The sequence below is a fragment of the Accipiter gentilis genome, chromosome 5, assembly GCF_929443795.1.
Source record: "Accipiter gentilis chromosome 5, bAccGen1.1, whole genome shotgun sequence".
NCBI classification, from domain to species: Eukaryota; Metazoa; Chordata; class Aves; order Accipitriformes; family Accipitridae; genus Astur; species Astur gentilis.
Window position 1 is genome coordinate 14,478,722 of NC_064884.1, and position 13,286 is coordinate 14,492,007.

Below are 13,286 nucleotides of genomic sequence, written 5' to 3' on the forward strand. Positions count from 1 at the left end.
AGGCACGGAATTAGATTAAGCTATTTTGGGAAAAGCAATTGTTGTTCTGGAGTAAATGTTTCACAGAGAGAGCTAATCAGGATTGACTGTTTGATGTATAATTTATGATATCCTTTCATCACTGATAATTTCTATGGGAAGAATAGCCCTTGGTTTTTAGTTGCATCTGAGGCATTCAGTATTGCTGCATGTACCAAGCAAGATCTGTCCTAGATGTCAGTGGATGTCTCGGATCTCCTTCCCCAGAGACTGACTTTTCGTCTAAAGCATTTCTGATACCTTTACCTAATACTCTAAAAATATTCCACCATATTAACTGAGCAGATGGTCAAGTTAAGACCAGTTTAGATTACTGAGGGTAATTTTTTAAGAAACATCCTTTTGTGTTGTACACACTGACTTAGTTTGCACAAAAATGGTCTCTTGATGACTGGGGTGTTTAAACAAGATACTGGCTCTATTTCTGGGCATAGGTAGCCATGGTGATATCACACAAAATTTGGAATCCATTCTGAAATCCTAGAAAATAGGAAAAATTTTAAAGAATAAGTATTTACAAATATTTTGGTCATAGATTGATCTGATACACTTTTGTGAAATGTATGAAGACACATTTGTATTAACACCATAGTGCAGTTTTTATCTTTATTGGACTAAATGTATTTCTGGTTTAATGGTAATGAATTTGGTAAGAATGGCTTGATATAAATGAATATATTTAAACATCAAACTTCCTGTGAATTCTGTGTAATAATAGAAAAGAGAGTTTGGAGAATACTGTTTTGAGTATCTTTGATGTAGTAATTGGAGTATATTCATTTCACATGATTGTCATTAAGGAAGACAGACAAAATCCTGTCGTTGAGTTTTGTAGGTGTGATTCCCATGTATGGACATTCTCTTTAATCAGTGAAAGGGATTGCTGAAAGATAAACTCGATAGTTTTGACTTTGGTCTCAACAAAGGAGGGAGAGAGAGAAGAAAGACGTGTTTCTTTGAAGGATGAGTCTGTCAATCCACTTGATGGGAAGTTCTTAGTCCTGTACTGTTGCTAGGTGATGTGTGACAGAAAGGGTATTTGAACCAGCTTTGAAATCTGTATTGGGATTTCTTACAGTAAATTTAAGCCGGTTAGCAAGAGCACTTTGTTTCTGAGGGTCACGCTGGTGTACCGCAGCGGTTCACAGCTGCTTAAGAGGCAATGCAGAGTGAGGGACCCTCCCTTTGCAAGGAGAGGTTTGGGGTGTGACACTTGCTGTGGGATTGTCTCACCTCCAGAAGTTAGATTTCTCCTGTAAACGGCTTGCACCTGCACTTGGTGTACTTGCTAGGCGAGAACAGACTGTCAGGTGTGTAATTTATTCCTCTCTGACACAGGTGGGGAAATACCTGCCTAGGGAGGTGCTTCACTTCTTGCTTGGCTGTAGATGCAGATGGAGTGACTGGACAAGATGAGACGCTTAACCGGTAGAGGCAAAAGATAAGAAGCAACTCTTAAGCATCATCATGAACCCAAGAAGTCTTGCAGACCAGAATTGTGTGCTCTAGCTACCACAGCTGGTACAAAATTATTTCAACAGAGTATTAGAAAGCCAATTCCTACCCTTATTTGGTCCTCTGTGCTGGGCAGCTTCCACTGCAGAGTTCAGTTGGATCACTTCAGCGGAACTGGGGCTTGGGAAGTCTGTGGAAGTCCTTAGCTAGTCATAGGGGTAACTGGTCTGATTTTAGGAGACACTTAGTGTTTCTTACTTGTACTGCGCCTACAACAGCAACTTAACCTGGTGCTTAAAGTGTTAAGATCCGCTATTTTGAGATGTGGGTCAAATACATGATATATACATGCTATATATATGTACATACATTTTTGTTGATAAACACTCTGTGATAAGGCATTCCTGAAGATAAGACGTCGTTCTATTTGAAGAAAATCTGTGGGAGTTTGCCTTCGACAGAGTCACAATGTAAGGTCCTATTTTAGCAAGGTTCTTTGTATAATTTAAGCACGAACTTGAGTTTTGTGCTTTGGAAAACTCTTTGCATATGTAGCTAGCTAATTACGCTTCTTACCCCCCACCCCCATCTCCCCTCTCCTGGGGTACACAGAGAGCTAGAAAAATATAAATGCAGTTTTGAATGCTTGGAAATCTTATTCTGAAGAGCATGAAACTAAGATGAAAGTCTGTTGCCATTTTTGTTTCAGATCTCTCCTGAAGTTATCGTGACACAAATATAACAATTTGGAATTATGGTACAAAGCCTAAGGAATTCTGAAGTACCCTTATAGCTATGTAATATAGTTTAAAAATCTACAGCAAAATGTGTAATTCTGTCCAACTCTGCCTTACTGAAAGAAACTTTTGCTTCATTATATACAGTGCTTTAAGGAGTATAGCACCTATTTAGTACCAGAAACAGGAAACATTTGGAAATTGCAAGTCAGATTGACAGAAGTAATGAAAATAGCTGATAAACACTGAGGTTTTGTGTAGGGTTTGGTGGGGGTTTGGTTTGGGGTTGTTTTGCTGGGGTTTTTTTAAGACATCTACTTTTTGGAGGCTTTGGGACCCCTTTTATGGCTACAGCTTCAGTAGGACTCAAGTATTTAATTGACATCTTAAAGACAATGTTTTACTGCATGAGATGTGTGAGAAAATAATTTCAGTTGATAGCTGTTAGGGGGCAGGGAGTTGATGGCATTTTGCATGCACAGGAGTGAATGTTGTATAGATAATATAGTACACACTGTATATCATCTATACATGTAGAGTAGTCCGTAATGACTCCTTTAGATTTTTTTGCATTGTAAATTAATGTCTTCAAACACTGAAAAATTTCTTATACTTTAATTGCACAACTGTTCTAGCAACTCAGAAGTTCTGGCTGAGTCTTTTGATATCACAGTTTGGCCATCACATTGTCTGTAACTATTAAAACCTGAGGAAAATCTTTAGCATTGGACAGGTTCTTTTACTGTTTAATTTAGGTCTGGGATCAGAGGCAGCTGCTCTCAGAGATGGTGCTGCAGCTTTGAGAAGCATTAGTAACAAAAGGTGGTGCATCATCACATCTGAGGTGAACCCTTGCCTGACCTGCTGCCCCTTGGTGTATTTAAATCAGTGTTGGAGGTTTACTGAACTGCAGGGCAGCCTTTTATATATATGTATGGCAATGTATTAAAAAAGCAGAAAATTTTTGCAGACAGATGGTTTGTTGCAAGTTTTCAGAAAAAAAAAGTTTAAAAGAGCTGGAGATACTATTAAAAGTTGTTACAGCATTTACTGTAATGTGCAGAGCACAGGCTAATTGGGATTTCAGTGTTAAGAGCTACATTTTAATAACACCAACCACAGCTGAAAGAAGTCTTCACTGTGATTTGTCATTAATGTGGCTGAGTAGCCTCTTTAAGTTTACATTATTTTTATGATTTCCAGCAAAAGGAAAATACAATAGGAGAAAGTTTTGGAAGTCCGATTGAAATATATTTTTATCCATCTGTCTGCAGGTTCCTGGTTTCTAACAAAACATGATTATTCAGCATTTGGTCATTGAAGTTGTGAGAATTCCATAAGCTTTTATTATTTTTTGTGGTTTTCTTGCTATTTTTTTCTATTTCCTGTTTTTGTTTTGGATTGATTTAAAGTATATTTTCTTCTGACAGTTTTGTCAAGACAGCAGGACCAAATAGGGAAGGCTTTTTACCAAATGAGCAGATAGTCCTCTGGCCAACTCCTGCCTCAATTTGACATGGTTAAGCTGATTTTTAATGGATTCTAAAGCTGTTTGTGCTGCCAATACCATCCTTGTCACCTCCTCCGCATTTGCCTGCTCACAATTTACATCTCCCTCTGGGAATCTGTCTGCACTTTATCCACAGAGGTGTCCCATCAGAAACGCTGGCTTTCCTGACCTGGTTTCAGGGCAAGTATTCAGGCAGTCCTTGAGCTGAAGATCCTGCTAGACTTCAGTGGAAGGGAAGAAGCAAGCTGACACCTAGACCTTTTGAGTAAAAGAGGCAAAAGAACGCTCCTTTGTCAGAAAATCTCAAAGCAGGCAAATCATTGCGCTAGGAAGGGAACTTCCATGAGTTACATGGGCATTGTCAATAGCCTGCTGTTCATTGAGCATCCCATGGGCATGTTCCCTAATGTGCTAGAGCATCAGTAGCTCAGATGTTCAAAAAATTACTGATTAATATTCAATAGGTATAATTGTTCTCAATGTCTCTCAAGGAGTTCAGTATTTTCATAATAAGGCCCTAGTCTATCAAACAGCTTATGCCAAAAAACAATCTGTCCGCTCATGAGCCGGTATATCAAATGCAGCTCCAAAGAGCAGTAGACTTTCAGGCTCGTTCCCCAAAATGGAATTATCAAAATCAAAGTAATCCGATTTACATAAAAGAAGCTAAATTTGGTCTTGCTGCTTGGTTTTTTTCCATGTGCTTTCCTGTCATCTCCACAGGAAAACTTGCTGACATTTTAAAAAGGGCTTTGATTCATAGAGCTTCAACAGTCTTCAAGATTTTGATAAAGGGTATTTTGCTCATCTCCTTAGTAGTGTTCACAGCTAAGTGTGGTAATAAGGGAGCAGAGCTGTTCATGAGGAATGTGAAGAGCTCACAGTGTGCGTTGGTATCTAAGTTTGAGAACTTTGGATCTAAGGACCAGATAATATGACCTAGATCATCAGCTAAGGGCTAAGTTGTCACTGACAAGTCGAAATGTATCTGTCATCCTTAAAGGGCAAATACACCTATGGCAGGGGTCAGAAAGTGTGTGAATCCTGTTAGTATAAAAATTGCTCTCTTCCACTGTACTTTAAATAAAAGTATCTCTTAAGTTTGTGGAGCACATTGCAGGTAACACTGAGATAGCCCAGGATATACAGTGTATGCTCTTTATTAATAGGTGCTAGATGGTGGCCAGATAATGTATTGCTGTAAGGGACTGCGCGCTTCAAATTTTGTTAGACAACTCTTAAACAGAATAGAATAATTCAACATTTTACACATCCAAACCCAGCAACCCAAAGAGGATGGTCTGTCTAATTTCTTGCCTTTAAAACCTGGAGAAAAATCCTGTCATTTGGAAGACCAAATTCATACTCACATTACCTGATTGGCCACTTAGTCTGCACTTCTAAAAACCTTACTGAGCCAGTTCCAGATAACTTCTCTTTTGATGAATTTGCTTTGAAAAAACATCCCATTTCAAATATGTTTCATTTTTATTCTGTGATGCATGGCTAATGCGTACCTTAGACTAATTAGAGTATGATCCATCATAGAGACAACGTATAGGTGACTATAAATACAAAGGGAGAAGGTTATCTTCTTTCTTCTTTTGTTGATATAATTGCAGTTCATCACCAAGAGTGAAACTGAGCAAGAGGTTCAGCCAGGGAAAGGAAGAAAGGAATGACAAATATGTGAAAGAGAATAAAACCAGATAGACAGTCCTATTCAGTTTGAGTTCAGAAAGAATGATGCTTTTCCCAGACAGGCCCTTGAAGGGTAGCATTTATCAGTCTGATTTGGGGTTTGAAACAGTAGAGAGTAAAAAGCGGATGAATTATCATCTCCCAGAGAAATTAAACAAGATTTGTAACATTCAGCCTGTAAATAAAAGAGAAGGTAACCCATATAGTAATGTACCACCACTAACTTAGCATCTTCAGGGCATTTCTCTAGCTTTTCTCCTCAATGTAAATTATACAATTTCTTTGTCTTTCTCCTTCAAATCCTCATCTCTGGAATGCAACTAATATTTTTATATCCCTCTTCTGTTTTTCTCTTATGTGAAAGCATGTCATTAACTTGTTTACACATGAAATCATCTTTGTTTCAGAGCACAATCATATTCCTTCTTTACAGAGCCCTAAGATAGGATTATTCTGTCTGTTTTCCTGCAACACTTGCCATCATACCCAGTATTTAATGAGGCTCAGCATTTTATGATAGACAGCCTTGCACTTTCTTTCCAGTTAATGCACCACACTTCAAAATGCCCTCCTAACCCTTGTGAAGTATTTGGTGGACATATACATAACTCCATTGCCTACAAGCAGATACGATACCAATCAGGGGATGCCCTTTAGACTGAGGTCTTGTTGATGCAGGATTTCCTGCAAGAGACATGAAAAATGGCCCTTTTTGTCATCTTAAGCTTATTGTCCTGTTATACTAAATTTAATTTGTTACACTCGGTGGAGATTCAGATTCTTATTCAAAAGTTATTAAATATTAAGAAGTACCATAGACACTAAACGTGCAGACAGTGAGGGAAAAATGTTCATGTGAGAGTGAAATGTAAACTGCAGTATATATTTGTGTCAGTTTGGAAATCATTTGATCTCTGCACAGAATCTGTCATCCCATAGTGATACTGTTTGCTGGCCATTTTTTCATATTTGTACCAGACTGAAAAAAACTTGCCTTTTAGGAAACTCGAGCTTTCAGATTATACTGGCCCTATTCAAAGGATTGAATTTAGTCATGCAGGACTTCTTTTCATCTGTCTTTGCCTTTATAAGCTTCATCTTGAGGCCAAGGACCCAGCAGTCTTCTTAGTTTGAAAACACTGAGTGTATTTCTTGGAAATACTGCAGCCTTTTAGAAACTAGTGGAGTTACAAAATAACCTGATTTTTTTTTTTTCTCACATACTTATGCTACCAATAAAGCTGAGGTTCAGCTTATTAATAGCTGATAAAAATCATTGACTATATCTTTCCTTCACAGAAATGTCATGTACTCATTTCTATATTAAGCATTGGAACAGGCTGCCCAGGGAAGTGCTTGAGTCGCCATCCCTGGAGGTATTTAAAAGACACGTAGATGTGGTGCTTAGGGAATGGTTTAGTGGTGGACTTGGCAGCGCTAGGTTAATCATTGGACTCAATGATCTTAAAGGTCTTTTCCAACCTAAATGATTCTGTGATTCTATATTGGATATAAACCTGAGAAAAAGACCAAAACCTCAATATAAATGGAACGCATCTCATGAGTTAAATAATACATGCCCCTTTGAACATGAAGAAGAAAGAAGAGGGCATCACCAAAATTCCATTATTCATTTCATAGTGTTTAAGACAGTTAATTCCAGACAGTCTTCTTAATTCTTCAGGAAAAACTAAGTTCTCAGTTTGAGTTTTATCTAAAATCCATTAAAACCATAGAGAATGTCTCTGCTGAGGCCCGTAGCCTTTGGGCAAACTGTTATTTTGACAAGCAAAACAGTTTATGTATGCTTAACTTCTGAGGCAAAATAACTGAGAGTAGGAGTGTGCAGCCATCAACTGGACAGCTTTTAGTCTGTACCAATACAGAGCTCAAAGGCTTTGAGGGATTTACAGTAGTGATTTTCTTTTTATTCTGGGTTAATAACTTTAAATGAATAATTAACTGGACCAGAACCTAACACCATCATGTTTAAATTGTTCAAATAACATGTTTTCAAAATTGCAGTATTTGCAAAAATAATCACCTCTTTTAGTGTAAGTATTCGCAAAAGATTTTTCACTATTTTGTAATGTATTTACCTGCAGGATCCAAAACTGCGCGAACTGTTGGATACTGGGAACCTAGGAGGTCGACTGGAAAATCGAATGATAACTGTTGTCTATGGTCCAGACCTGGTCAATATATCATACTTGAACTTGGTGGCATTCCAAGAGGATGTAGCAAAGGTAATATACATTCATCTGTGTCATATAAAATTAATGTTTTTGAAGTGTTGCTTTGAGATGTGGATAAAGGAGATATAAAAGTGGAGATTGTTATGAAATGAACCTCAGTTCTGTTATAGAGCTGTGCCACTCAGTACCCAAGAAGAAATGTGCAATCATTTGGGGGGGGGGGGGGGGGAGTTTATTCAGCAAAGTTTATGTCCCTGATATGTGTCCTTATCTTCAGAACATTGCTTGTAAAGCCCAAATAAGTATTGTGAAAATAATGGTACATGCAAATTTTTACTCAGCTAGAAGATGTATGCTGTGACTCTCCAAACACAGTTCAATATCTTTCAGTAGTTATCACCCTTTTATGCTTGTTCTAAGTGTGTGTGAATTATGGATCATCTGTGAGAGCAAAGTTTGTAAACAGTTGACTTTTTAAGGTTGGCCTATATCAGAGTAGTGGGAATCTATAGCTCTACCTTGTATACTCAAGTTTGTCAGCAATCAGACACCTTGCTTAACTTGCACACATGAATGTTTCTGTTCATGTTTGAAGGTCAATTTTAAGCATTGTATTTTGCCTACAGATAGCCCTTGATAAGAATTGTGTAGTCAACGTCATTACCTTAGCAAAGTATTTTTTCCATGCAGGTGTACAGTCATTTCATTTCTGTCCAACACACCACATAAAACACAGTTGTGCTTGCTAAGCAAGTTCCAATTGATATTAGTACATGTTTTGGGTTTGTTTTTTTTTCTTCTTCCAATTTCTATACAACTCAATTGTGTTTAATAAAGTGGGAGCTCTTTGCTTTATCTATTCCAGATTGGCATTCATAAGCTGCTACTCTTTTCACTTCCGTTCGTATGGGTCGCTCTGATGACAAGCCTCCAGATAACCACACACAGAACACACTTCCGTGTTTGCCTTCTCAAGTCCACTAGATTGTGCTAAAAAGAGTTTTTCTGTAGACTGCTGTTATTTAAAAACAGTAACGAGTTATTTTGTCACCTCACAGGTGACAAGGATGATCAGACCAGGTGAAAAAAGTCATAGGATGAAAGCCTTAAGCTAGGAGGATATATTTTTGCTTGCCAGGTTTCTGTGTCTGCTAATCTTCATTAGCCAATTGGTCAACTTGGCAAAACCACAATTTCCACTGTTTCTTCGATACGAAAGAATAGGAACAAAATGTGTTTGTGGTGGTCGGTGGACTGCTGAGTGGGAAGTGCTATCCTCAGACTTGAAAACGCACAGCTATACTCTACAGGGCTGGTTAAGAAATCTTAATGCAGCAAAAGTGAAAGCAATTGAAACAACTCTTCGGGGGGGGGGAAAACAACTAAGTATATGATGGAAAATGAAAAGGTATGCTAAAGATTTACCAGCAAAAACTGTTAGCCCTCACCAAGGAAGAGGGAAAATCACCCAAATCAGAAGCTTATGTCCTTCTTTTTCTCTTTCCTGTTTAGCCAGCAAACAGTGAACCATAATCTCTTTGATAAAACAGTACAGAAAGTGGTATTTTAGGGCCATTTTCTGTTTGGTGATGGAACCTTAAAAATACTGCAGATAAAATCATGTTTTAGAAGAGCTTGGCTGTTCTAAATCCTGAGTAACTCCTACGATCTGAGTAACTAAGAATCTAAGTCTTCCTTGTTGTTTGTAAATGCGGTAGACCAAATAAATTCCTGTTTTATCAATCAGGCACTGGTAGCCTGGGGATGGGATTTTCAAAGCATTGCAGATTAGCTGTGCTTGCCCTGAAATTGTGCTAAATATCCCGATTGTTTCAATGAAAGCAGAGTCTGATCACTGTTGAATGCATCTAAAATTCTTCCTCCTTTAACGTGTTTTCCAATTCTATATGAGCCAGACCACAGAATCTGGTCCTTATCATCTCCAGGACCCATGTGGTGACTTGGAGGAGTCATTATAAATAAGCACATCAGGGAGGTCCAAGAAGGCATGTAAATACAAGATGTTTTCAACATCACACATGCAAATTTTGACCGTTCCTCTTGCTGATGTTGCAGGGAAAGCAAGTGCCAATGAAAACCTTCCTCACCTTTCCCTTTTCAGTGCATGAATATTTTTCAGATTAACCCTTCATTTGTGATACCTTATTTTTCAAGTTGTGTGACAAGTATTGATCAGTCCTTCCTTGGAGGAGAAAGGCAAAGTAAACTGTAACAGTCTGGGTGAGGCAGTTAAAATTATTCGATTATGTGGTTTTCTTCCTTTGCAGAAGACTTCCTGTTCTGCTACAAACTCTGTTCATTACATCCACTGGCCAAGTTGTTAAAAAATTATGAAAATATGAGCCTTGGGCTATTCAGCTTGCTCCTAAGTGAACTAAATGAAGAGCTAGAAATGATGATGTAGTCACAATGCACTGTTTTATGTGCATTCCTCCAGGAGAAAGTAACTAATGTTTAAAGTACATTAGTGATGAGCTGAAGGGCACTCAGCAGCTGGTTTGTTCAAAGAATGCAGCTTGAAATTCATTAGGTAATGGTCTAAAAGGCAGATTGCTAGATACGTCTTGATGATGAAGAGAAGTAGCACTGATACAGTGCTTGCTTATTTTCAGATGGGTGTGCCTGTGCCTCTTTTGGGCTAGGATTTGTGAGCATCCACAATCGTAGCATTGCAGAAGCCAGGATAAAGAAAGAAGTTTATTCTCAAACCCTATTCTGAGAGGATGCTCCTCTTCTCTGTCTCTGTTCCCAATGTGAAGTACAACCTGTGAACCTCTGTGTCTCCTCTACAGTATTTCATTCTCTTTCCAAATCCAGTAACTTCAAAATTGAACATCCCATCTTTCCCATCTCTTTCCCCTCATTCTCTTTTGTGCCTCTCATGCCAGCTCTGTTCTCACCACACCGGTCCATCCTGGCCATACAGACCCCTATCCAGAGCCCAAGGAAATCTGTTTCTCCTCAGTTTGATGAGCTTTGGATCAGATCCATCACTAAGAGCTGATTAATTCCTCCATAAGTAAAATGATGTAGTCAAAGATGATTCACAAGTTGTGCTATACTATGCTTTCCACCACAGGTCTTTATTTTTCCAGCTTCTTAGGCATATTCAAGAGCTTGATCAGTATAACAAAATGGTAAAACAAACTGTATCAATTCATGCCCATGTGATACATTTTAAAAAAAAAAAATCATAAGGATGCCAAAAGTGTAGAATTTCAGCAGCTTGCTTTGTTAACCTCCCACCAAAAACAAATGTGCGAGAAACATTGCCTTCACACGTAGTCAGCTCTGATTTGAAGGAAGTGTTTTCAAAAATGTGTGCTGTCTTTTCTTATGAAAAAAGTCTCATCTCTTCTGCTGAGATAAATGTCTTACTGTATGTATCCTGATGCGTGTAACAGAGGAGAGAAATTACTTCACTGAGCAACAGATTTTGAAATGAACTGCTGCTTATACACTACCTGCCAAAGCACAGAACAGTTAAATAATTTGTTAGTAAAGTTCACAGGAATGATAGAAATATGAATTGGTGTAACGGGACGTAGCCAAGAGGGGATCAAGTTCAGGTAGATCTTATCATGATGGATGTTACTTGCTCAGAGTTGAATGTTGGAAGGCTGGGTTCTTCCACTATCGAACAGGATCAGAGACTCCAGTTTGCAAATGGTTTGTTGGCACTAGTACAGTCCTATTTCAAAATACCCAGATTTATATTTTCCTTTCGTATTGCATCTGTACAGGAGTCTGCAGCTACCATGGTGATGCAGAGGGTGTTATAGCCTTTCCGCAGTAGGCTGTTTTCTTTCTACACACAAAAGCTTTCTACCCTGCGGAGCACTCTCACTGAGCACTGCCTTCTGGAATCGCTGCTGCTGGTAAAGACAGCTGCAGAGCGCATCATGCACGGAGTTAGAGTATGGGCTTTACTCTCTAGCATGCAGCAAAACCAAGGAAACAGAGCCATTTGGTAGCTAAAGCAGTGAGATGCATCTTGGCTCACAGCTTGGTGCAAGCCCATCAAAGTCAGTCCAGAGCGTCTCCTTTATTTCTTTGGGTCAGTGCTCAGGGCTGTTGTTTCCCCTCCTGCTGAGGGTTCAGACCAGTGACTGGAAAGATGATGTGATCCTTGGCATATTTTCTGATCTTGGTTTTTTGGCTGCAGCTCTGTGGTGGCTGGAATGAAGACCCTAAAATGGGAAAGGCAATGAGCAAGCGTTGCTTGTGACTTGTTGACTTGGCACCTGCATCGTCAGAAATGGCTCAGCCTGCAGGTAGCCCTTAGAATATTTGGCAAGAGCGATGTGATTGCTTTGAAGAGCCCGGAAAAGCTAGCAAAGGAACATGGCAAGACTGTTTATATAAATAATGCTTGTGGCAGGCACATAATAACTGAGTTCCCCTTATATTCCTGTCAACAAGCACTCGGACAAAGAGAAGGATGAGCTGGGGTGTGGGATACTCCTGAAGTGCCCTACTTCTGATTTCTACAAAATACTTCAGTTTTAAGCCCAGCAGAGCCAGTAAGATCAAAACAAAGTCTACAAGCTCTCTCAAAAGCCAACATATTTTCAATTTCTAAATAATATTTTATATTGCTATTAATCTCTGCAGCCGTTAGTGTCACAGGGAGAAGTTTTAACTGCTACTATTAGTGCCTAAACAAAGAAGTGTTTACAAGATGAGCCTATTTTGAGCCTAGAGAAATGAGTTGCCAAGAAGAAAAAAAGACGCTGCACTTAATACGCTCTCTGTTCCAAGAGTCACAGCAAAGCGGTTGTGTTGCTAAAGAACCCAACTCCTTCTCTTGTTCTTTTTCACGCCCCTGTTATTTTTTCAAATTGGACCTAAGAAGGAAAAACAATTAAAGAAGAAAAATGGAAGTCGTCACGTGAGGTGGAGGGGAGGACTATCTCAGCAACAGTGGTTTGCCTGCAGAACAACAAATCTGTGTCCGAGGGAGGAAGGTTTCTCTGCCAGAAATAACAGTCATGGGGAGATGTGTTGTCTGAGCTGCTTAGGGGTGAGGTGGTAAATGGGGTGGACTTAAGGATCTGATAGCTGAAGGATATCAAAGGCCCATATAACAGTAGGCATATAGGTAGCCTTATCTCTTCCTCGCTGGGAGCAATTGTGTGAGACTGGTTTCAGGAACAAGATCTGATAACTTTGGGGAAAAAAACTTTAGCATGTTAAAAAAAAAAAATAGAAAAAAATGATAACTTCAGAACCTCTATCAAATCAATCACCTAGTCACCTGATGTCACCTGAGGCTTTTTAGGTAATACAAGTTCATAAGCTCCAAAGTGACATAGCAACATTTGTTTCATTGGAAGTCAATGATACTTTTCATCACTATCAATTTTTTTTCAGAATGAAATCCCCCCTTTTTTGTATTTTTCCTCAAGAAAAAGAAGAGGCAAGGAGAGGGAATACCTCCCAGAGAGTATATGCATCTGAGAGGCTGTGTGGCAGTGGGAATTTTGGATCTGGTCTGATATGAAAGGAAACTCAATTTTAGTTTGAATGACAACTTGGAAAACTTCATCAAGTAAAAAAAAAAACAAAAAAACAAAAACCAAACCAAAACACATTGTTTGCAAAGGCATTGCTTATTTATGTCCCTTT

The 13,286-nt window shown here is 38.8% G+C and overlaps 1 protein-coding gene across 2 annotated transcripts in view; it reads left to right on the forward strand.

Moving 5' to 3' along the window:
• Window positions 1-13,286, forward strand: part of PLCB1 (phospholipase C beta 1) — a 418,396-nt gene that overhangs the window by 243,733 nt on the left and 161,377 nt on the right. For both annotated transcript variants that reach the window (XM_049800910.1, XM_049800911.1), the window contains exon 4: window positions 7,548-7,688. In XM_049800910.1, the coding sequence (XP_049656867.1) occupies window positions 7,548-7,688 (141 nt within the window). The remainder of the gene's footprint in view (window positions 1-7,547; window positions 7,689-13,286) is intronic.